Source organism: Hippopotamus amphibius, chromosome 11, assembly GCF_030028045.1.
Source record: "Hippopotamus amphibius kiboko isolate mHipAmp2 chromosome 11, mHipAmp2.hap2, whole genome shotgun sequence".
NCBI classification, from domain to species: domain Eukaryota; kingdom Metazoa; phylum Chordata; class Mammalia; order Artiodactyla; family Hippopotamidae; genus Hippopotamus; species Hippopotamus amphibius.
The window spans coordinates 110,877,263-110,902,743 of NC_080196.1; the positions used below are offsets into that span (position 1 = coordinate 110,877,263).

General features: G+C 45.7%; 1 protein-coding gene across 6 annotated transcripts in view; it reads right to left on the minus strand.

Moving 5' to 3' along the window:
- The window catches only part of FBXO15 (F-box protein 15), a 34,599-nt gene extending 15,332 nt beyond the window's left edge, over positions 1–19,267 (minus strand). For 2 of the 6 annotated variants that reach the window (XR_009048204.1, XM_057700707.1), the window contains exons 1-10: positions 19,164–19,267; positions 17,737–17,842; positions 14,422–14,526; positions 9,398–9,640; positions 8,657–8,866; positions 5,886–6,012; positions 5,108–5,293; positions 4,630–4,712; positions 3,567–3,709; positions 2,302–2,354 (exon numbers count right to left, since the gene is read on the minus strand). Coding sequence is in view for 4 of the 6 variants with exons in the window: in XM_057700707.1 (XP_057556690.1) it covers positions 2,302–2,354; positions 3,567–3,709; positions 4,630–4,712; positions 5,108–5,293; positions 5,886–6,012; positions 8,657–8,866; positions 9,398–9,640; positions 14,422–14,526; positions 17,737–17,774 (1,188 nt within the window). In the remaining 2 variants the exon portion in view is untranslated. The other 4 variants (XR_009048203.1, XM_057700706.1, XM_057700708.1 and 1 more) reach the window with 3 other exon arrangements.
- Between the last annotated feature and the right edge of the window lie 6,214 nt (positions 19,268–25,481).

Here is a 25,481-nt window from a genome sequence, read left to right on the forward strand (position 1 = left end):
TCTAGGATGTTAACCAATAGCAGACATATTAGTAAAAATTCACCATATTAATAGTGTAAAGGAGAAAAATATACCAATAGTTGCCCAAATGTATTTGATAACATTTAACAATTATTCCTGATTTATTTCAAAAAATCCAACAAATCCAGGAATAGAAACTTCCTTAACTTGTAAGAACACATAACGAAAACCTAGAACAAACATACTTAATGAGAACATATTTTATTAACTTAATTCCCCATTAAGCTGGAAATACCCTTATAAGAGGGCAATTTGCCAGTGTCTTTCAAAATTATATTTGCATTTACCCTCTGAGCTAGCAATCCTATTTCTAAGAAAGTCCCCCAAAGACAAGCTGACAAAATATGAAGTGATGTGTGAACAAGGCTACTCACTTTGTATCACTTTATAATTTGCTGTACCCCTATCTGTAACAGCAAAGGCTGGAAACCACTGAAAAAGACATTAGCAAACTACCTACCTAGGAGTGTTTTAAAAATAGAGAGTGACAAAGAACTGTATCTGTTTTAAAAATAGAGTGACAAAGAACTGTATCTCGTCTCCAGAGATGCAGACTAATCTCCAGAATAAATTATTAATTGGGAAAAAGGAAGGAACTTAAAAGGTAGTATGTCTCATTAAAAAAAAACCTGGGAGAAAATATATACGAATATATATTAATGTATAGCATTATGTATTCAAAAAGAAACATTTAAAGAAAAAACCTTAGGCTAACATGAAGAGTTACTAAAGGGTTACCTTTGGAAGGAGGAAAAGAAGTGAAGGGACAGGGGAAGAAGTGAATGTCTCTGAACTACTTTGTTGTATAACTTCAACACTGGACCATAAAAATGTGGTATGTAATTTTTTAATGTAAAAATAGAAGCAAGGCAATCCTGAAAAAATAAAAAATCAACTGAAACAAATCATTCTAATTATATATCAAAAAGGTAGCATAACCACACAGAACAGAATTATTTTAGGTGACTTCACTTTTTCTAACATGACATATCTTAAGCACATAACCACAAGGAAAATCTTAAATAAAACATTCAAAAAAAAAATTTTTTAATAACATTCAATAGGTTATTACTAATAATTTCAGTATTGTTTTTGAAATTATTATATATTTTGACATTTGGAACAAAGACTTTCAACATAAAAAATATACAAGTAGATAATAAAAAAGGTTAATTAAAAACCTCAAGATCTTTCATTTAAATGAATGCATGATTTATTTCTACATATTATAAAGTCCACAAACCTCGTAGCTCTGCCTCCTGAAAATCCTAAAAGAGATGAAAACCCAAGAGCAATGTGCATCGCTAGGACCCAGACTGTGGTCTCTAAGTACCGCAGTGTAGTGGGAACTCAAAGGAACCCAAGCTCCCAGGGACAATGGCCAACCCCAGCCTGAGTAGGAAAGAGACAAAATGAGCTTGCAGTATCTTGTCCTGTTAGAACACAAGCAAGTTACCAAAGATGACCAGAGTCACGTCAAAAGAACAGGAGCAGAGGACCAATGACAGGACAATTTGAACATCATAGCGGCAGTAAAAAGAATAATGACTTCAAGTGGACTGAAATACATAACCTCTATCTTTTTAATCCATGAATTCATAATACCCCTCCCCAAAAAACTTATAAGTCATCTTTGAAGACTATTAGAGCATTAATTACTATGGTGTAAGTTAATAAAGAATTAAGCATGCACCGTGGCTTTCCTATATTAATTATTTTTCCATGGTAACTAAATAGTTGAAAAGAAAACTCTTCTTTATAAAAGAATGCTAATAATAGATATAGAAAGAATGACAGAATTAGAGGACCATCATTTTACAATCTCTAATAAAATAACTGATATAAGTACTCATCATCTGGTAAACATTCATGGAGAAACTTACAATAGAAGAAGCAGGCTGAAAAATCCCTGAACTCACTGATCAATCTTAACATAATTAATATGTAGACAAATTTCTTCAAAAACACAAGATACCAAAGCTCACACAGAAGAAATAGATAACCTAAATAGCCCTACATCTATAAAAAGAAATTGAAACTGTAGTTAAAAGCCCTCCTACAAAGCAAGCGCCAGGTCTTGAAGGCTTCGCAGGTGAATTCCACCAACTACTTAAGAAAGAAATACTGCCAATTCTATGCAAAATCCTCCAAAAACTCAAGAGTTAGGGATACTTCCCAACTCATTCTATCAGGTCAGTGGTGGCCTGAGACCAAAACCACACAAAGACATTACAAAACAATTAGGAGACAGAACAGAAATAACAAAGATGAAATACTTACTAAAAATCGTAAGAAATGTCCAAAATTAGTATGAAAAAAATTCTGACACACTCCTGAAAGACATGAAAGTATTTTTGAACAAACTGAAAGACATTCCACATTCTTGGGTGGGACAAATCAACAACAAAGAGGACACTTCACCCTAGGTTAATATATACATTTGTCATAATTCTACTACAAGTGCCAACAAGCAAAATCTAGAAATCTTCCTGAGACTAACGCAAAGACGACTCAGAGAAGAAAGGAGGTGTATGAAGAGGGCACAGAAGCCAGCCTGAAGTGTATCCCACTGACCAAACTGGGGACAATTTTAGCTTCACAAAGAATATGTCTGTAATTGATTATAAATTATTGAGTAAATAAAAACCCAAGGGTCCAACGTGACACTAAACAAGAGAGAAGAGGGTGCACTCAAAACCATCTCCACCAATTATATCAATTACATAAATTTCCTAATCTGAAAATTGGTGGTTAAAAGAGAAAGGATGAAAGCATTTACCCTGCCATTATAGGAATTCACCCCGTTGATGAGGGAAAGTTCTTTACAAAAGCTCAGCTAATTAATGTGGACATAATGACAATTTTAAAACCATCAAGAAAACTTATTTGGGCAGGAGTATTAATGGATGTCAAATCCATTAGCTGAAAGAATTTTGGGGAACAGTATATTCAGAAATGAAGTATATAATTTCCCTTATAAAATATTCTTATGACAAATGTTAAACTTGCTTCTACGCAAGTGTCTACAGCAACCTTCAAGTTCATGGGAGACAGAGGAACGATACCAAGAGGAGATAATCAGAGAATCCAGAGCCAGGCGCCCTGCAACCCCTCTCTTCCTCCTCTTGGCTGGCGTCCCCGCCCTGCTCTGTCTACCCCAGCCCGTGTCTCGGCTTCTGTGAGTGTGATAAACGCTGGTGCAGTACAGACAGGGGGCTCCATGCCTTTATTTTCATGCTGGACGGGCTCTACACTGGCCCGTCTGGGGAGAAGAATTTGGTAAAGAAATTTACCAAAGTCCTTTGCGACAGAAGAAGTTGGGGTGGGAGAGGGGGGATGTGGTGGGGCAAGGCAGTAAGTACCAGTAGAAATGCTGAGTAGAGAATATTCCAGAAGGCAGAGCAGGGGTCATGGTGGTGACAGAGGGCCAGGACAGGGTTAAGTGGCCAGCCAGGGGCCAATTCTTAACTCAGATATAAAAAGTAGTCCCCGCCCCTCTCCAGCCTTTGAATTTCACACCAAAACAAAAACTCAATGAGTTTCACCTTTGCTGGTGAAGAGGTTGCGAAATGTACCACACAGGCAGAAAACTCCCCCACTGTGCATATCGACATGGAGTTGGTAGCCACGCAGTCCACGCTCTGGGCTGTCATCTAAAACGGGGGTATGAGGAGGCAGCTCGTAGGGGCTAAGAAGCAAAACAAAACACATACCCACGTCTGTCAACACCAGAGGTAAGACACTTGACTCCTTCAAAGCACCAGCTCCCATTAACCCTCTATAGATTCCCAATCATGTTCAATACCACAGACGCAGAAGAATGGCCCCATGCTCCTTTTACCAACTTCCAGACAAACGGGCAAAAGCATGTGTTCCCTGGGCATCCCCAGACCACCACGACAGAATGTGGTTCTGAGATCCGCCCAGGATAGCAGCTCTGCTCCCCGGCATCCAGAGGGCTGAATGCACAGCAGGAAAATGCACCAAACAACAGACCTACAGCTCAGGGACCCCCCAGAAGAAGACCCAAAGCCATGATAAACAAGGTTTCATTCAGTAAGAAACACATTACCACATAAGGTAAAAACTCAGAAGCATTTCGAAGCTTTTCATGTTTAAAAAGAAACGGCATATGGGAGTCTCAGCCCCAGGGGAAGGCTGAGAGGAGCAGTGAAACGGAAAGCACACCCCTACCTGAGGACCTGCGGATCCTTAACAGACAAGCTGCACAAACCAAGCAAAAACACATCTGCAGCTCAGACCCAATGGGCCACGGGGCTGCCTGCTTTTCAAGACATGAAAATGCACATTAGTGCAAAGAACTTGCAGCATCTCAGTACACTGGCATCTTGTGGTGAGGAAGCTCCCCTGCCCCATAAATTATATTCCACGAGGTGCATCATCCTGAACCCCAGCAAATAAAGCAAACAGCTACTGATGGACAACCCGCCTCCTCCAGCAACAGGTATGTAATTATGCCTGTTGGCTTGCGTCTACTGATTAAAACAAAACACCTCTGTTGCTATTCTCGGGATATTAAGATAGTATCAACTCCAAATCCTTTACACTGACTGTACAAAACTTAATACCCCACATACAAATACATACACAGCAGCCGAGCCGAATGTGCTCCTCTCCACAAGGTGATGGAAATGAAGATTTGCCATAACAAAAGCCAGTTCTTCCTCCCTCTGAAAAAGAATACATTTTTTCAACTGAAATATTTTAATTTTTCACAAGGTCGAGCACATTCATCTTACAGACGGCCGCGGTTCCCTACGATCTAAGGTTCCCGCAGCGCTAATGCACTATCACTGTCTAGTGAGACTTGTACGTCACACTGACAGCAGGCCCACAGACACCCAAACACGCAGAGCACGTGGTACCAAAAGGAGTAACACCCTAGTACTTGTGACGCATCAAAGCGCTGTATGACACAGGATGACTGTGGAAATACGTATTGTTAGTTCCAGGTTGCTTCAAAGTCTTTCCAAACATAAAGAGAAGGCTGGGCAGGCCTTCTCGAGGTTACCCCACACACACTCAGCGGCCCCGGCAGGACGTTCCTCCCGAGGGTCTGCTTAACTTGGCAAACCCGGTGAGAAGAATTCGTCTCCAAGCCCACGCATCGGCAGGTCGGGCAGCAGGACGCGGGGCTGCACAGGAACCGACCCCGGGCACAGCGGCCCTGCCGGGGGGGGAGATGACCAGGCCTGAAGCTGCCCTTCTCCAGCGGCCGACGGGACGAGCAGGTCAACCAGAGTCCTGGCATCTGTGCTGCCAACCCAGACGACCAGCTCAAGAGCCCAGGACGGCCGGGTGCTGCCTGGCCCCCAGCCACCTCGGGCGGAGAGAGAAAGACCGCCCGACGGCCACGGCGGAACCAGCGGAGACAAGGCCCGGGGGCCGGTGTGGGGACCCGGGTTCCGCCCGGCCGTCCCGCACAGACGCGAGCGCCGCCCTCCCCACGCGGCCACAGCGTGCGGCGCAGGACCCGTCAGCTCCTCACCCCAGAGGAGGAGCTGGGGGACCAGGACCCCCCGGGACTCCTGGCCGCTCCGCCCGCCACGGCCCGCGCTAACGCCCAGGAAGCCGCTCTGGCAGAGGAAGGACGTGGAGGGGCGGAAGGAAGGCGCCTGGGCCGCCGCAGGAGGAAGGGGAGAGTCCCAGGGGGCTAGAGGAGGAGCGGAACCGTGTGTGTCACGGCGGAGGACGCACCGGCAGACCCGCCGCCAAGGAGCAGGGGCCACGCGGCCGGGAACGCGGGGTCCGGAAGCGGGGGAGGTCAGCGAAGGGAAAGGACGTATGTAACCCTTGACCCCACGCACGACGGGGCGCCCAGGCGGCAGTGGGGCGGGGCTTACCTTCCAGAGCCCCACCACGAGGCCTGGCGGCAGGCAGAAGGTCCGAATGCGCCCGTCACAGCCGAGCTCGGGGCTCCGGGCTAAGTGACTCAGGTTGAACCTGGCGATCAAGGACTGCCAGCGGGGTCTTTGAACATCATGCCAAAGAAAGGAGAGAGAAAAATGAGCTCCCGCTCCCTGGTGTTGCCGATTCTCTTCAGCGCATCTAAAAAGGCTTTTAAGAACGTGCTAAGCATGCACAGGTGGCCAATAAGGAGAAACAACTTGTATAAAAAAAACAACGGTGAAGTCCACGTTTCTCCCCATCTGTCTCACTCCCCCCACCTCAGGCGAGGCAGGGGAAGAACCGTCTTCTGTCCTCTTCCCCTCAAAACCCAGCACAACGCTGCAATCGGCAGTAGATTCTCCATGTATATTCCTAAATAACGCATAAGCAAAGATGAAATCCCTTAAATGACAAGAAAGCAGGGAGTCCAGTAGGCTACCTGAAAGCAGATTTACCTTTTAAAATTATTATCATAAATAGTGAGATAGTGAAAATCGTAACATCAGGAAATAAATTTAAACCAAAATCATGAGTGTTTTCAGGGATATCCGGTGTGAACTCGATATTAGAATTAGTGTCTAAAAGTAACTCAGATGTGTAAGAAAACACAACCAACTCTACTGTTCATCATGACACGTAAAATCAACGGAATAAGACATTCTACATGCCCTATCATGGTAGATGGAGATGTCTATCTGTGGTTCCCAGAAGCAACGAGGAAAACGGTGAGGGAGAGATCTCCATGGTCAGTTAACAGCTCAGCACCAGAGGAAAGTCTCCAAGGAGCTGGGGCCGCGGGTGCACTTCTAGCACCTAAGACACACACAGCGGGTGACAGGTATTCAAAATGTTCATTAAGTAGAAGAATTTAAAAGCCGAGGTGTTCCACTGTGCACTGTTTCAAAGCAGAGGGGGCTGTAGCATGGAAACCAGATCTGTGACTACCAGACCACCCTGGCCCTTCACTCAGAGAGGTTCCTGCACTGAGAACTACTCTGGTTAGGGAGAGGCAGTCGGTGAGCATGCGTGTGAGGGAGAACCTAAAATACGCTCGGCACGGGAGAACACACTGGGAGGATGCTCAACACCAGGCTAGGAACCGAAGCTGAAACCTCAGCTCCAACCCTACATGACCTTCATCTGTGTCCGGGGAGACCGCCCCGGCCTTCTTTGCAAGGCGGTAAGAATAACGCCTGCAGATGCACTGCAAGGTCAGAGGGCACCGAAAGCGGGCAGGAGGCGACCAGGACAGGAAACCAACACTGGAGAAGGAGAAGGCAGCTACCCTCGCATTTCTGTACATTTACGTCACGAGGTCAGGATGCCACAGTCCAGCTGGTGGAAGAAAACGACCAGTGGTGAGAAAAGTGAGCATGAGAGAGTTCCTGGGAAAAGCAAAAGCCTGATAGTGAGTATGAACCCAGGGCAAAGCCACCTCGCGACAGAATAATAATGAGTACTCAGTAAGAGTCAGCAGTACAACACACACGTATCTGATTTACGCATTTGACAGTGAAATGTTTTGAACATCTTCACAGCAGCCATTCATGCTAAGTACTACATCACGACCAGCATCACCCCATTTTACAGATGAGAAAACAGAGGCGCAGAAGAGTAAGGTGCCTGCACAAGACCACATATCCAGCAAGTTCAACAGAAAAGCACATAAAAAAAGTAATGACTTTATGATCTAATGTTTAAACTATGATTACTGTATCACTTACTAAAGAAGGAAAATATAATAGTTTTATACATCTTTGTGTTAAAATGGTTAAAACTAAAAACTTCAAAAGGTCAGCCATCTATCATTCAGGAAATTATAATAAGAATATCAGGGCTTCCTAGGTGGCGCAGTGGTTAAGAATCCGCCTACCAAGGCAGGGGACACGGGTTTGATCCCTGCTCCAGGAAGATCCCACATGCCGCAGAGCAACTAAGCCCGTGCACCACAACTATTGAGCCTGCGCTTTAGAGCCCGTGAGCCACAGCTACTGAGCCCATGTGCTGCAACTACTGAAGCCCACGCGCCTAGAGCCCGTGCTCTGCAACAAGAGAAGCCACAGCAATGAGGAGCCCGCGCACCACAACGAAGATTGGCCCCACTCACCGCAACTAAAAGAAAGACCATGCACAGCAAAAAAGACCCAACACAGCCAATAAAATTAATTAATTAACTTAAAAAAAATAAGAGTATCATTCCCTAGGCTACAGACAACCAAGGTATGAGAAGCCTGAGCTCAGGCTTAATTATCGATGTGATAAACCCCTTCTTTCCCATCTGATGGTGATCAAGAACCAAAGAGAAGGCTTCAAGATGCAATCAAATTAAAACACACCACTGGGATCTGTAGTGACAAAAGGAAGGCCAGCTGGCATTTACACGTGAGAGGTCCTGACTAGAGAACACTGGGCAGGGGGTGGGGCAGGTGGGGAAGCTGGGACATAGTGACAGAGTAGCACTGACATGTATACACACTACCAAATGTAAAATAGATAGCTGGTGGGAAGCTGCTGTGTACACAGGGAGATAAGCTCAGCCTTTGTGATGCCCTAGAAGGGTGGGGTAGGGAGGGGGGAGGCTCAAGAGGGAGGGGACATGGGGATATATGTATACATATAGCTGATTGTGAACTAACACAACACTGTAAGGCAATTATACTGCAATAAAGATATATTAAAAAAAAAAAAATGTCCTCACCCAGAAGTTCTGCTGATTAGTACTTACCCGTTTTTGGTGGGGGTTTTAGACCGGTCCATAAACACTGGCGTCACCCCACACAAATCTAAGGTTGACAGTGTGGCAAGACGTGGCCAGTCTCTACCATACCACACGGCCGTGACTGATGAGTCGTTGATGGAAAGATCGACGTGCTCCATGATGTACTCTTCTCCACTGTTTCCTTTTAATATAATTACCCAGCCTAAACCAGACATTCTTGGGAAAGAAAAGCGAGCAAAAATGTTTGCCTCGTGGGGAATAAAAAAACCTATCACAACATCTCTAAAGCACCTAGCGCCCTAAAAACCAACGCCAAAGTTCCGAGAACATGCCCGACGTCCGTGTTCAAGTCACAACAGTTGTCTCTGAGGACCTGTCTCCTCACCTAGCACACACTCGGAACAGCTGCTCTGCTCTAGGAACTGGCAACGCATCGATAAAGAGGACAAAGGCTCTGCCCACGGAGGGTGCCTTGAAGTTCCTGCTTTACTAGAACTGACGACCAGGCTGCTTCTGCTTTTCATAAAACCTTTGGACCATACACATGGAATAGGAAAATACTATATATTTTATAGATATACAAAAAACACAAAATATCCAGCAGTCCCTCACAATACAAACCACACATATGTCCTATATACACAATACTTGGAGCTTATACCATCCTTCTTTTTAAGGTGATTGTATATTTCAATGTTTAACAGTCCTCTGATGACCACCACGCCCACATCAAGAAGCCACGCCTACCTTAGGGCCTCTTTGGTCTTAATCGGGAGGCCTGTGTAAGGGTGGAGAGGTTTGAGAATCCGAGCTAGAGCTGCTTTTACAGACGCTATTTGTTTTGTAATATATTCTTTCTTCCAATATCCAGCTTCTTTATCCCCAACTGACAGTAACTTCATAGACATGGCTGTCTTCTCTACTGAATTAACTTTCCAATTAGATCTTTTAGGTGAAAAGGCAGTTGAGAAGATTCTGATCCAAATAAAACTGGGGGAAGAGAGGAAATATGTTAACTAAGAGGCACTGTCATGCACCTGTAGTAGGGATATGTTAAATTAGAGATACGCAATAATTTGTAAGTAGTCTACTTCCGTGAACAAGTCAAGCTGAACACTTACAGTTGTCCGTGTCTTAAAGTGAACTGTAGTGTGAGACAAGTGTTTCAGGTTCACCAACCCTAGAATCACATACTAACAGGAAAAGCCTGCTTCCAGGGCGTAGTTAAAATGAGTGATCTCACATCACCTGGTACCATCCCAAATAAGAACTACCGTTTTACACCAGTCATTGAATAGATCTATTATAGAAAAAAGCAGGAAGTGTATACAACATGATTTCCTATCTTAAATGCACACATGTTTTTGAAAGGAGCGGAAAGGGGTTTTTTATAGATAGATCGATTAATCGATAGATAGAGATACACAGAGAAATGTCAACGGTAACTGACATGTATGTAATTGTATGTTCTTTTTGCTTTCTCTATTTTAATTTTTCAACAATGAACATGGACTGCTTACACAAAGAAGAAAAAAATAAAGATGATTAATAACAGCTCACAGTGACCGTTAACACTTTTGAGCACCAGGTGCTGAGACTGCTTCAGCACTTCGTTCGCATTAACTCACTTCATCCTCCCAGCAAACCCACAAGGTAGCGACTACTACTGTCCCCTCGGAACAGCGCACATGACTGAGCCCAGGTCCGTACGGAAGTGACAGGACGCCACTGAATCCACGCAGCCCCGGCATGTTACTGCCTCCTCAACAGCACAGAGAAATGGGCTCCAACAGCTGTATCCACATTCAGACAGCCAATCGGCCACAATGCTGGAATTCCAATTCCCCTCTGACCCACAGTCTGCGACCGCGACCCTCCCCTCAGCGTGAAGGATCCTGGGGTCACAGGAGTGGGGCTGACACTCTCCTTCAGGAAGAGAAGTCGCACTGGGGGAAACTAAGGCAGGGGTTAACATCAGTTTCCTGCTGTGAAAGGTGAATTTTACATAATTAATTATTTGCTAATTTCTGTCTGTGCATTTCTATTTAATGCAGAAAGGGATGAAATGGACAATGGCCAAGAGAAGTGGGGAGAAGGTGACCCTCCTCCGAAGGGGAAGCTGCTAAGCTGCAGGAGCCCAGAGATGCAGGACTCGAGGACTCTGGAGCGGACTCACCATCTCAGGCACCACCGGCCAGTAACTGCAGCAGGAAAGGAGCCACCCTCAAACACCCTCCATCCCGAGGTACTCGACTCCGCAACAAACTCACAAGTGATCAGACCCCTCCTGACATCTCCTCCTAGTGTCAGTTTTCCAAGTCATTTCTCCCCTCACAAAATCATTTCACACCAGTACTTTTGTCTTAGTTTCAGCTCAAAAACGTCTAGGCTTTCATACATGGGCTAACTGATGCGAAATGATGGTTAGTTGAGTACATCTAGGTAATCGGAGCTGTTTCATCAAAAACTCCCTTTGCAACTGCACACTCTAAATATATGCAGTTTATTGTATATTAACTGTATCTCAATAAAGGTTCAAAAAAAAAAAAAACTCCCTTTGCATAAAAGCTCCTTCCCGTTTTATTTTCTACTCATTTCACTCCACTGAAGTGTTCTTTCACTTTAGCAAGACCTTCACGGAACCCTGAATTCCCCATCGCGGCACTACAGGAACTGCAGCTGGTTCTATTTCTCCCGTGCTACAGGGCTCACAAACTACAGAACGCACTGCCGGGCTGGGGGTGCGTAGGGTGTACAGAGTGTCGACTCCACACCCTCAGTTGGTTACTGTAACCACCCTCACGCTAGTGTGATGAACCATTTTCACACACGTTATCTCACTTAATTCACAATCAGTATAGCCTCAAGAGAATAAAAACATCTTAAAGAATTAAAATATTATATATATTTGTTCCCCTTGATTACTTACAAAACACAAAGGTCAAGTTTAAGATGCTTTTGTCAGTCCCCAAACCCAAATACATTCATTCTTGATCACAACATGCTCCACCTTGTTAAAAAGCTAAGGCAGATTTAAGGACAAGAGCATACCTGTCTAACTGGACTATCAGCCAAGCACAGGAAAACTTCCATCAGGTTGTTCAGGAAATGGGGCCAATTTAATGTTCCGATAAACAGTGTCTCCCAGAGGGCTGGACAATAACCCCCGCGTGATGACCCACATCCAGCCTGGTCCAGGCTCCTCTGGTACCCCCACGCAGAGACCCGAGCTGGTGCCGAGGGCTGCCCTACGCAGGGCGGGGAGGCAGGCCCACCGATGCAGCGGGCACCAGGGAGGGCCCCACCTTGGGACGTGCCGGCCCGTAAGTCAGCGGTGTACCTGGCTACAGCACAGGCTCCTGTCTTCTCTTCAGACAATGCTTAGAAAGTGCCATTAACTTTCCAGAAACGTTCATCATTTACCTATTCAGTTGTTAACACATCCTTTGATGAAGTCTGGCTATAAAATCAGACTATGACTCTTAAAAATACAATTCAACTTATACAATTAATATTCTCCTCCAAAGGAAAGGGAACCCTCTTGCACTGTTGGTGGGAATGTAAATTGATACAGCCACGATGGAGAACAGTATGGAGGTTCCTTAAAAAACTAAAAATAGAACTAAAAGATGACCCAGCAATCCCACTACTGGACATATACCCAGAGAAAACCATAATCCAAAAAGAAGCATGTACCACAATGTTCACTGCAGCACTATTTACAATAGCCAGGACATGGAAGCAACCTAAATGTCCATCAACAGAGGAATGGATAAAGAAGATGTGGTACATATATATAATGGAATATTACTCAGCTGTAAAAAGGAAAGAAACTGGGACATTTGTAGAGACATGGATGGACCTAGAGACTGTCATACAGAGTGAAGTGAGTCAGAAAAAGAAAAACAAATATCGCACATTAACACATATATGTGGAATATACAAAAATGTTGCCAATCAACCAGTTTGAAAGGCAGAAATAGAGACACAGATGCAGAGAACAAACATATGGACACCAAACAGGCGGGGGGTTGGGGTGGGATGAATTGGGAGATTGGGATTGCCATATATACATTACTAATAAGAAAAAAAAACCAAACTGTACACTTTAAACATATGCAGTTTATTGTATGTCAACTGCATCTCAATAAAAGTTCTTATAGAAAAAAAATTACAGAAGGAAGATGCAAATAAAAAAAAAAACAAAAAACCAAAAAAAAGGATTCTCTTCCAAAAAAGAAAACAAACACAAAGGTAACTTCATAAGAAGCTCAGATTTTTAGAGGACAATTACTTCTAAGAAAGTGAGATGGGCACATAATTGATAATAAAAGTACGGGAAGACTCCTGCTAGAGCTGAGGCCCAGCGCTTGTACCATGTGGGCCTTGAAGGTAAGTGAATAGAGGTGACAGAGACTAAGAAATTTATAATTTATTGGTTTATCTAAATAGTCTGAGTTCTATCCTTGAATAAAGTAAGAACCCCCACAAAAGCTAGAGTTTTGGACATTTGGATGACCCCTTCCTTGAAAAATGCCTCACCACACTTTGCTTTAGTGAATATTTTCACCTCTTACTAAGGGTCATTAAGAAAGAGACACACAAAACTTGCTCTACAGTTACTCTAGAACTATTTCAGGAGTTGACACTATGCACGTATACTGACACAGACATGTATCCTCTAATACAAGAAAGAAATAGCTTTTTAAATTAAGAGATAAGAAAACCGCCCTGCCCAGCCAGAGAATGATATGTGTCTCCTTCTTATTAGGAGAACTTGGCTGTTCATTAGTGCAACGTGGAGAAATTTCTCAAACACAGGTTCTAGAACACAGAGTTAAAATCTGCACAGATGTATACCAGGGATCCAACTATTTTTTTTAACTTTCCTAGCTTTTCTAATGCAGCCATTCTGTGAACAGGCGTCTGAGAACCACTGCGTTCCAAGATGCAGCAGCAGCACAGCCCTCCGTCTGTCACTCTCCGTTTCCTCCCCTTTACGCCACTGGTGAAATCTGCATTCCCCCTTACCTTGCTCTTTTCCCTGGTTGATACGAGGTCCCATGTGGGATCAATACCTGTCTGATCTTTTCATGGTGAGGGACAGAGGGACCTCAAAGCCAAGACACCACAAAACTCACCAGAAGTTCAGAGGATTCCACTGTCTCACCCCCAAGACAAAATTCTGAGTTGCAGACAAAGATCACACTGACACAACAGAAGACGGGGTTTCATGCCTCTCTGCACAGATCCCCTGACAGCCCAGGGAGCTCCACTGGCCTCCTGCTCCCAGGGGCAAAGGCTCCCTGAGCACACACCTCTCCTACCCACCCCTGCACGCTCCTCCACCAAGCACGTTCCACGGCTAGCAAGTGTCGGTTCTCCCCACACACACCTAAGGGAGCCCCTCCCTTGTCTTTCTGTAGGGTCTGCTCTGCAAGGCCAGGGTCAGGCAGGGGCGGGTCCCACTGCTGCAGACTGCGTGCGTACGTCGGCCTGCCTCCCGGACGACAGACCAAAAGCCTCTTTCTCCAACAGCTACACCAATGACAAGCTTGACCTTTTTCAGTTCATGCAAAGAGAATTCCTTTCTTTAAGCACAGAAACATAAATCTTTGAAAATATCACACATTAGATACATTTCTACCCGTGTATAAAACTACTCTTGAAATTCTTTCAAATTTTAAAACATGGTTAAAAAGCTCTTACTAGTTTTCACGACTTCCATCAAAACGCCATCAAACATGACAGAGATGTGGTTTTCTCCTTACTTGTCATTGGCCAGGTGGTAAAAGCGCCTGTTCACACATCCGGCGCACAGCAGGGACACCGCATCCAAGTAGGACAAGATCTGCAGCAGGAGTTCTGAAGGCAAACTGAGAGAGACAGGGGTCAGAGAAGCATCCAGAGAACTACGGGCCCTGCATCTCCAAAGGGAAGGCGACGAGAAGATGCTCCCCACGCAAGAGGCACACAGGCACCCTCCTCTCCAATCATTCAATTGACACGCTCTGCTTATTACAATCTTCATGATTTAAACCAATGCAGAGACCCAAGGGTACAAACAGCTAACTTCCTTGGCATTGTAATCACATTTTCACATTGAAAATGGAAATGAAAGACAGAGGATGCAGTCTCATCTACAGGCAGACCTCAGAGATGTTACTACAGGTGGGTTCGGTTCCAGACCCACCACAGCACAGCGAGTCACAGGAGGTTTGGTTTCCCCATGCCTGTACGAGTTACGTTTACACCACGCTGCAGTCTATCGCTGCAGTCTATCGTGTGCACAGCACTGTGCCTAAGAACACAATGCACGTACCTTAATGTAAAGGATACTTTATTGCTAAAAATGCTAGCCATCATCTGAGCCTTCAGTTACAAATTGCCATAGTATAATAATAAAGAAAAAGTTGGAAATATTGTGAGAATTACTAAACTGTGACACAGCGACAAGAGGTAAGCAAATGCTCCTGGAAAATGGTGCTGATAGACGTGCTGACACAGGGAGGCCATAAACCTGTTTGTACAAAGCACAGTATCTGTAGAGCGTGATGCAGTGAAGGCAGGAAGATGAGGCCTGCTTGCAGCACTAAGGAAACACATAGCCACCCCACCTTCCAAAAAAACACTAGTGGAGTAGGAAACGTCAACCTGTTTCCTCCCAACCCATGAGAGGCCCGTGTACTCTCCTCCCACACGACCTCACACCTGTGATGCTTCCTCTGGGGCTTCAAGGAGACACCAGGCCCTGGAAAGTTCTCTGAAGTGTCTTTTTCATTTATCTGCCTAAATAAATAGGATGCTGAGATGCATCCTTAATCTCCCACCTATTTCTATGATGGTAGAATTTTACAAAACACTGTGAGAATCTGAAATGCCTACAAAGTATGACTGGTGTTAGGAAGTCAGGAATGGGCACTTTTTTTTTTTTTTATTATTATTTTATTTTATTTTTTTTGGGGGGTACACCAGGTTCAATCAACTGTTTTTATACACATATCCCCATATTCCCTCCCTTCCTTGACGCCCCCCCCTCGATTCCCCCCCACCCTCCCTGCCCCAGTCCTCTAAGGCATCTTCCATCCTCGAGTTGGACTCCCTTTGTTATACAACAACTTCCCACTGACTATTTTACAGTTGGTAGTATATATATGTCTGTACTACTCTCCCGCTTCTTCTCAGTTTCCCCTTCACCCCCCGCCCCCTCCCATACCTCAAGTTCTCCAGTCCAAGGAATGGGCACTTTTGAACTTCAGGCAAAAGGAAAAATGAGAAAGCAGCTACAGGAGACTGTATGGGGTGGGGGTGGGGGGTCTGGGGATAAAGGATGGGAAGAGTAAAACCCTTCGACTGACTTAGAACAGTTTGCCCATTCTCTCTGCTTGTGATTTCAACTATTTTAAATTTTTTAATTATGATGAAAATCAGGTTAAAGAATGTTTCATAGCAAAAGAATCAGTCCTAAAATTTTAATAATACTGAGAAAGAATGAAGTGGGTCCTCGAAGAAAAGAGGATGGAAACAAGACACACTGAATACGTGTTACTGTGCAGGTAGTACCCCTGCTCAAAAACTTCTGAGATATTGAAGGAGAGGCTTCCTGAGAGCTTAAACATGTAACTTTGCTTAGATATTAGTTAAATCCCTCCCCTCCCATGAAACTCTTTATATTCAGAGTCAATAAATTAGGTGCTTTTAGTGAGAAAAGGTCCCTAATGCCAGAGATAACAAAGTTGTAAGAAAACACATTTTGTGACCATTTAAATTACCCAATACATATAGTTTTCATGTTTTGATTTTACAAAATTTCATAATTATTATTTTTAAAATCAGTGTAATTTTTTTAAAAACATAGAATTGGGCATAAAGAAAACATCTCAGAAAGGTATCCAGCAACCGTAAGAGTTATTTAATTGGACTAAAATCCCATTCAAGATGGGCGTTAGACAGACTTTACTCTCCCATCCACCAGAGGAACATAATAAGGGATGGCAGGGTCCTGTCTAGGTACTTCCAGCAACAGAAGAAAACCTCCATTTCACAGTTAAAACAGTTGAGATCAAAGATGTCCTCAATTATTGTTCATAAGATTTCCTCAAAGCTGGTACAAAGTTCACACCCATACTGGGTTACCTTCTGTTGGATTTCAGTTATTTCACATCGCAACAGGTAGGGCAGGGGACAGGAGGGGAGAGAAAGGGACAGAGGATGGTGAGGGGCAGGACAATCAAAGAAAATCTGCCCAAGAAAATGTGCGATGCGCACGCTCACGCTCAGTGTGCGGGAGTCCACGGCGCACGCTGAGACCCGCCGCAAACCCCCCGCTCACTCCCATCCTGCTCCCCACTCCCTGCGAGAGAGCCCAAGCCCTGCAGAGCCGCGCCCGCACCCGCGCTGCCCGGGCACCCGGCCCTTCCACCCCTCCCGCCCTCCAGTCGCTGCTCTTCTCCATCATCCACGGCAGCCTCCCAACACCATCCCCCAAAACCGCATCCTGAGACGACGCTCTCCTCCCCCACCCATCTCCCTCTCACTGCCAAGCTTCTGTCCACACCTGCTGCCTCCACTACCCTGCCTCCCACTTTCTTTTGGTTTTCTACATATCAGTGTGAAATACACAAAAAATACACGTAAAATAAACATCCAGCCCATTCCCTGCCACTCGCCTGGAGCAGCTGGAGAGGCTGCCCCTCCAGGCCGCCTCCCCTTGCCCCCCACCCAGCACCGCTGAACCAGCCACCCGTGCCCACAGCCACCTCCTCTCCTGGGTCCACTCTTGCTGGGACCTTGTTAGTCTTTCCTGGCTCCTCAGTGGTTCTAAACGTTCTGTCTCGGGCCCTCCAAGCTCGTTCCTGAGGCCCCTCCACCCCTGCCTCCACAGCCTCCTCCCAGCATGTCTCACTGCCCCCCAGGCCTCGCCCTGAACTAGCCCACGTCCACCCTCCAGTCCATCGGCATCCTCGAGGCCCATGTCTGGCGTCCCGCTCTCACCCTGTCTCCGCTCCTGCCCCAACAGGCCGCACCTCCACAGACACACAGACACACCATACACACCGCTCAAGCCAACAGTCTGGGATTCCCACCTCGCGTCTGTGTCCCCGAACACCCACGCCTGGTTCATACAGGAGTCATGTCAGTTGTGCCCTGGATGCATCTCAATTTTGCCAGTGTCTCTCCACCTCCCTCCTTCTAGACGTGGGAGACGGGTAAACGAGGTGATGTTAGAGATCAAACGGCATCACACCTCTGTGCTTAAAATCCCACATCGTGAATGAGGTCCCGACTCCTCCTCCGGCCTCCGGACTGCCTCGCCCCCCAACCCCCGCCCCGCACCCCGGCTCCCACAGCAGGTGCAGGCCCGCTCTCCGCCCACCCGGCTTCCGTCCTCCGGGTGCTCTTCTCCAAGCCCTTTCGTCTCAATTTTCAGTTCTCAGCTTAAACGTCAGCTCCTCAGAGAGGTCTTTCCTGACCATCCTACGCCACCGATCTGGACTATGGAGTCCATTTGTTTTCTGGACAGCACGTGCCCCAGTTTACACTCCATCCCTTGTTTTAATCCGTGTCCCCACCGGGCCGCACGCCTCATGAGAACACAGGTGAGCGGCTCACCATCTGCATCCGCCTCCAAGCACAGCATCTGGCACAGAGAAGGTCTCCGGATGCTGATGGAGGGATCAGCTGAATGAGTATCTGCTCTGCTTCAGATTCTTGTAAGAGATTCTGTTCCCAGAATATACGTACGGCTTAACACGTAAATCAATATCCTTGATCAAATCTTTCCTTTGTCTTTTTCTTTCTTTTTAAAAACACAGTACAAGTATGTACACTGTTACCTGGGCTAGTTATGACATGGTATTAAAAGCCCAACACTTGAAGTCAGGCAACGGACACCTGAGTCTGAACGCTGCGACGTGCAGACCCGGTGCCCCACCCCCCACCCCCTCCCCGGTAAGCTGCCCACAGGAGCCAAGCACCCAGGGCCCCACACGGCCCTGAGCCTACAGCTGCGGCTCCAAAAACGTTCGTACAGCACGAATCCACAAGCATTTCAACATCAATTTCAAATGATAATTTCTTTTTAAGTTTCTACAGATCTTGTTGCTGAGGGTCACAGGACAGAACCTGCTGTGTCAAAAGGGGTTCCCAAAATCCTGAGAGCTGAGAAAGTCAGAGATCTCGTGAGCTTTCAGAAGAACACATTTTCTAATATTTGTTCTCCTTTCTCATGAGTCTTTATCAAGTGGAAAGTGAATAATTTTGAAGAACATTTTTTAAAAAGGAAAATTAAATTTACTTGTCACTTTTAGAAGTTGAGCTTCATGAAACTAGTCTAATAATGACAGTGGTGACAGGCGGATGACTCACGTCAGACTCTCCATGTTGTACATTCTTCCCACACAGGGCTATTCTTAGAGAGCTCAACATAGCAGCCCGGTATACCCAGCACTCAACTTTCTCTAATAATCCATCCCTCTGGCCCCCCAGAGCGGCAGGCACCCTTGCTCCTTACCTGTCCAGAGACACGGAGCCGCCAGCGCAGCATTTCCCACAGAGCTTGCCCCGTTGGGCACAGTGACCCAGAGCCGCACAGCCTGCGGCCAACGTGACACCTCGTCCCGTTCTGAAAGCAAACACGGAAAATACAAATTATAAAAGTGAACTGTCCGTTCCCCTCAACAAAACGGAAGGGATTCACAAACTCCAAAGACTACACACTGTGAAACTTCACCTACAGAAAGGGAGGGCGGGAGAGAGGGAGGGAGGAAGGATGGTGAGACAGTGTCTTGAGGAGACCCGAGAAGTGGACTTACCCTGATGAGTTTTATTATAGGCTGTCAGCATATCAAAGAGCTGCTGTAAAGTGTACTCAATGGAAACAAACAGGGAAAAGATAAAATGCATGTGTCAATAACACAGCAGAAACCTAATAAAGATAATATCTGTGGAGCAAAAAATTTGTGAACCAGAACTGCCACCGCGATCTCCAAGTTTGCCGATATTTGGGGAATAATGGCTGGTTCCAGCTCTGGCTCTGGTAGTCACAGCCACAGGAGGACCAGACACTCATCCTCAAAGTCATTTACATTTTAGCATCTCACATTCAATGAAACGTATTTTAATTGGCATTCTTTTTTATTTTAGTGGTAAATAATAAACGTAAAATGGTAGTAAATCTTATAATCAAAGGATTTTAAGACAAGGAGATGGGGTATAATATTTTATGCAGTTAGTCCTTTTCAGAAGTTCCTAAAATAAATCTTTATTAAAATCAGTCCTCAAGACCAGCAGTACTCAGTAGCAGCTGGGCAGGGATCTGAAACACCCAGAAAGTCATCAAGCTCAGTTTCCCACTTCTAGGCAGCAGCCCACAGCAAGCACTCCTGGGGGACGCCTACTTCTCTTGGGAAGATCTGGAAGCTGCTTCTTCACCCCCTCCCCAACACACACACCAATAACTGACCCACCTCCCGGCCAACATGCTATTTCAGAGACGACTAAAATCTAGAGTGTGCGTTCTCTGTATACTTAGTTCACCAGCACTATGGCTCTGAGGATGTCCTTTCTTCACCAAGGTTTAACCACCCCCCACCCTATTTTTCCTACCAAGATGACTTCCTGGATATATTTAGGCTAACACTCAACAATGATTGAGGGCAAAAGGAGGGGGCCCCAAGAACTGGAAGTAGGGGCAACAGTCTCTCTGGAAGCAGAAGAATGAAATCCACACGGATATGAACAGAGTGGCCCTCGACCCCGAGCATCGCCTGCTCTTCGGAGGCATGGAGAGTGTATCGCCCACAACTCGGAGCAGCCTGGTGCCTGCCTCCGAGACAGACGTGCCCAGATGTACACATCAGCAAGACCTCAAACCGCCTGACGACTCCCCAGGGGCTTCTGAGCAGCCAGAGAATGCGCTTCTCCTCCCCCGACAGACTTTTCTCTTCAGAAACAGGCATGATGGCTGGCACACGGCAAGCCCTCAAGCAACATGAGCTATCCTCTGCACGCTGGCACCGCAACCCAGGAGAGGTGGAACACGGTAAACCTTCCCAGATCCTTCTGCTGCCCACGCCTCTCCATCCCAGCTCCAGCAAAAGACACTCAAGGTGCTCTCCATCTTATCCAACTTGCTAGCCACGTGCAAAGACGCAGAGCAGGAGGGAGAGGACACGGAGAGATGCTAATTTGGAGAGCTTTGCAATGCCCAGAGAATTCCACCTGTGCTGTAAGTTTATACTTCTGTTGAAAATTTTGTTTCAGCAAAGAATTCTGCAGTAGAAAAGCTTCAAGTCCACCAACCTGGCCCTGACAGTAATCAGAGATAAAATACAGTTTCCTAATTGTACTAACTTCCTAGGGCTGCCTTAACAAAGTACCTTAAACTAGGTGGCGTGTCATCTCACAGACCTGTGGGCCAAATGCCCAAAAATCAAGGTGCTGGGAGGGCCATGCTCCCTCCCAAGGCTGTAGGACAGAATCCTTCCTTGTCTCTTCCAGCTTCTGATGTTTTCTGACAATCCTCGGTGTTCCTTAGCTCCTGGCAGCTAAGCTAACTCCAACCTCCACTCCCTCCTCACAAGCCCGGTGCATGCATGCGTGCGTGCGTGCATGCGTCTTCCTACAGAACAGCAGTCACATTCAATGTAAGAGACCCTATTTCCAAATAGGGTCACATCCTAAGGTTCTGGGTGGACATCAATTTGCACGTGCGTGGTGGGGGGCTGGGGGGGAGAAGGGGGCACTATTCAACACAATACACTATTTTTTTAAGTATTTTAAAGTGATTTAAAAGCATTCCTTCTTTTAAGTGGTCCTGCAAACTCTGTATGACCTGTGTCACATGTTCAAAGAAAATATCTGCAGAAGACAAAGGTTTCTGACAAATTTTAAATAAATAAAAGGAATTTCTCTTATTCCTGCATCAAATACTAACAGTATCCCGAGCCCCAAGTGGTGACCTCTGGACCTCTACAAGTGTGAAGGGTCATGCCGAGAAGTCTGAGAGACTGCACACACACCAGTGAAGACTGAGGAACACCTCTCACTGATGCACACTATTTTTTAACTTAAATGAAAACTTCTGTGGCTGATCAAATATAAATTTGCTTATAAGCATTAGTAAATTGATAACAGCGTTCTGCCATTATGTATTTCCTTAGTCAAAAGAAGCAAAAAAAGAAATCAAAACTATTACCCTAGACCCTTCCGAGGGAACTGAAGAAAAATAAATTAATATGACCTATTGATCAGATTCAATCTAGCAAGTTGGCAAAGACCAAATAAATGATAAGGACAAGGACAGCTCTGCTGCAGACAAACAGGCATTCTCCTTCACTGGTGGGAGCACGAGTTGGTGCAAACACTATCGAAAGCCAAGTCCTTAAAAGGCACATATTTTTTTAAGTCAAGAATTTCACGTCTAGAAATATATCCCAAGGCAAAAAAAAAAAAATAAGCCCAAAGACTTCACCCAGGAACGTCCATCTCAAAGCTGTCTGCACTGGGGAAAGTACTAGAAACAGTATAGGCATCGGTTAAACCCCATGACCTCTGTAATGTGAGCAATGTTCGGCCAATTAAAAGGGACAGTTTCAATACAGTTGGAAGTGTTTGCACAAAAAACAAGTTCATGGTATCTCCCAGACGTCTGTTCAGCCAGCTCCCTCACCTCCTGCGTGCAGGCTGATACTGAGCAGGGCCCTGTGGGGCTCCTGGGCACAAAGCCTTTCTGTGTCCCCCACCTCTTTGATTACAGGAAATAGGCTTCATCCAGCATCCATGACCTTCCCTGAGCTCCAACGGTCAGATTCAAACAGTTGTTAATTAGGGAAAGGAGGGGATGCAAGAGCAGGTAGAAACAAAGTCAAGAAAAACAACAGTGCAGCCTTGCGGCAGTCCTGCTGTCCCATCAATGGATACACACAACAATATCTTCGAGCTGTTTTGCAGATGCAACGCCCTCTCCAGGTGGGAGAAGTTAAGGTTAATGGTATGCTGCCCAGAAGCACGTGGACCCCAGACCAGCTGGAACCAGAAGGTAGATGATGCTGACTCCCTCTTACCTCACCACCAACCAATCAGAAGTATGTCCATGAGCTGACCATGCCCTCTTTGAACCATTATTATAAAACGTCTCACTACCCTCCCAAAGGGGATCACAGTTTTTGGAGGCACTAGCCCACTGTGTTCCCTCTTTGCCTGGCAAAGAAATAAAGCCATTTTTTCTTTTTCCTCCTAAATTCTGTCTCTATATTTCTATTCAGCACTGGTGCACAGAAGCCGAGATTTCGACAACAAGCTCTATATGTCTACAAAGTACACATTTAGATGATATAATTAGTAAGATAACATTTAGTTTAAAACCGCTTTTTTTTTAAGTGACAAACTTTACCTGGTTGCTTTGAATTAAGTTCGGTATTTTAAAAAACCTACCTTCTAGGCCTGAGTTTTGATATGTGATAAATCAAAGACACTGACTGAGCAGAAATTAAGCCAACTTGATATGCTTTCTGCTATATTTCTTACAGTTTAAGATACTTATTTACACATATTCACATTTTGTGTTAAAAAGGTTTACACGTATCACACATTTTGTGTGATTCCTTGTTAAAACCTAATTTTTCTGCATTGAGACATTAAAAATAACCACATATGTAGACCATAATCAATCATTCTTAGGAGCTGACTTTTCTTTACCAGAAAGAACTTACATATCACCAAATAACAGGTTGACGGTGCAGACTCCCCTGCCAGGCATAATTACAGGCATTCTAATTACATCATTTCAACAAAAAGTTCACTGAACTTACAAAGTAATAAAAAGATTCACCATATAACAATCATTCTGCTTCCACTAAAAGAGCATTATATATAAAGACTAATTTTAGTAATAGTGGCAAACTGATGTAAAGTTCAAGCTTCCTATTTTAAATTCCTCTTTCCCTGCTGCATAACAGACATTTTGCAGGCAATGTCACCATTTTGTAGAGGCTTGTGATATGCCTAGCGTTACAGCTATGCTCAAGAACCAATTGATGAGGAAACTGAAACTTCCATACTTGTAATTGCTTACTCTCCTCTATCTTGCAAAGGCCTGCTCACCACTTTCAGTTAAACAGTAAAATGAATTATTAAGAGTGATCAAATAAGGGAAGACTGTCTCGCTTTCAGGCACCCACCCCAAGCCTTTGTTTGAGACCCTTTGCACATAGACTTGTTAAGTGCATTAACTTCAACCTGCAACCAATATGAGAATGCAAATTGTGACCTTAGTCCTGTTAGGAATGGAATGTCTGGCTCCTACAAGTTCCTGTTCGGACCCCCTACCATGTGTGTAACCCATGGCAACTCTGGAGCTCTGTAACTGCCCATGACCTATAGTAATTTGTAGCCAATCAGTTTGTACCAATTATAGCTTTATGCTTTAACCTATATAAGGAGAAGACTCCCCTGAAACGGGGCCCCAGAATTTTGGAGAGTTAGCTCATCTGGGTCCGCCGGCTCAATAAACCTGAGTTCTCCAACTCTCCGAGTGTTGTCCTTGGTTTCTCGAGGGATCAGTTTTTTTTCTGCAACACAACAACTACTGTAATACCAAGGGAGGGGGCCCTGCTTCTGAAAGCAGGGTAAGTGAGGCAACGGATCCCATGATAGACACAGGGCACAGTCCTGGATATTCAGGGGAAAAAAAGAAATTATATATATGTATACCTTAAGTTGTTGAACTGGTAAGTAACAGAATCCTCTTCTATGCTTAAGCATAGACAGCTGGTTTATTAGAAGGCATAATATGCCTGATTTTATATCTATAAATGGAGAAGACCTACAAGAAAAAGTCCTCCAGAATGCAAACAGCCCTTTGCATTATCCCCCCACCTGGCAATCTAACTGGGATAATGGGTGCAGAGCTAGGACCAGCTCACGGTAAAAGAAAGAGGGACTTAACAAGGCCTCACCACAGCACGCGGATACTTCTGACAAAATGGATGGCTAGCTTTGTGAAATGAGCCATTATCGCTGGAGTTAAGCTCAAGTTCCTTTGGGAAAGCAGCTGCCGGCTCCCGCTCCCCGCCCCTTGCCCCAGCTCACTCCTCAAAGCTGCCTTCTCTCACGGCGGAAGAGGACCGCCCTTCAAGGCTAGGGTACTCCAAGAGAAACGGGGCAGAGACGAACCTCCAGACACCAGAACAAGAACATCACACGCCCCTGAGCTTGGACAGCAAGACAGCAGAAGAGGACTGGCGGTTGAGCACCAAGGGGCGGCTGTCTCCAAGGCGTCCCTCCAGGGTGTGCTTAGCGAAGCAGACCTGGCCTTGACGTCGGAGGTGCAGCTCTCAGACCAACCTGCCTAACGGAGTCACCTGATTAGGGGTTGAGTCCTCCGTTCATGAACTTGGGGGCGGGAGAGAAACCGATAACATTTTGATGAGTAGACTACTTCTCTAAGTTATAAAGTCATAAAAAAGACAAAAGCTGACTCCCGGTCCCAGCGTTCGAAAGCAACTTTGGGGACGCGTTCCGGCGGGGACCCTGCCGGCCGTCCGCGCGCGGGGAGCGGAGATGCGCACCTGCCCCCGCAGGTGGGCGCGTCCACACGGCGCTCCCCACGAGGGCTGCGCGGGTCGCCGAGCTCGCACGCCGCTGTTCCCCGCAGGGCCTCCTGACTGTCCCCGGGAAGCCCCTCTACGTCTACCCTGACTTCGGGTAACCCCACGCTGCCAAGTTTTACAGACTTCCTCCCGCCGTCCTTCCCGAGTCCTCCCGCGCTAACCCGCCACGGCGGAACCAAGAAAGAGAAAGGGACGGGGACGCGGGGGCCTGAGGAGCT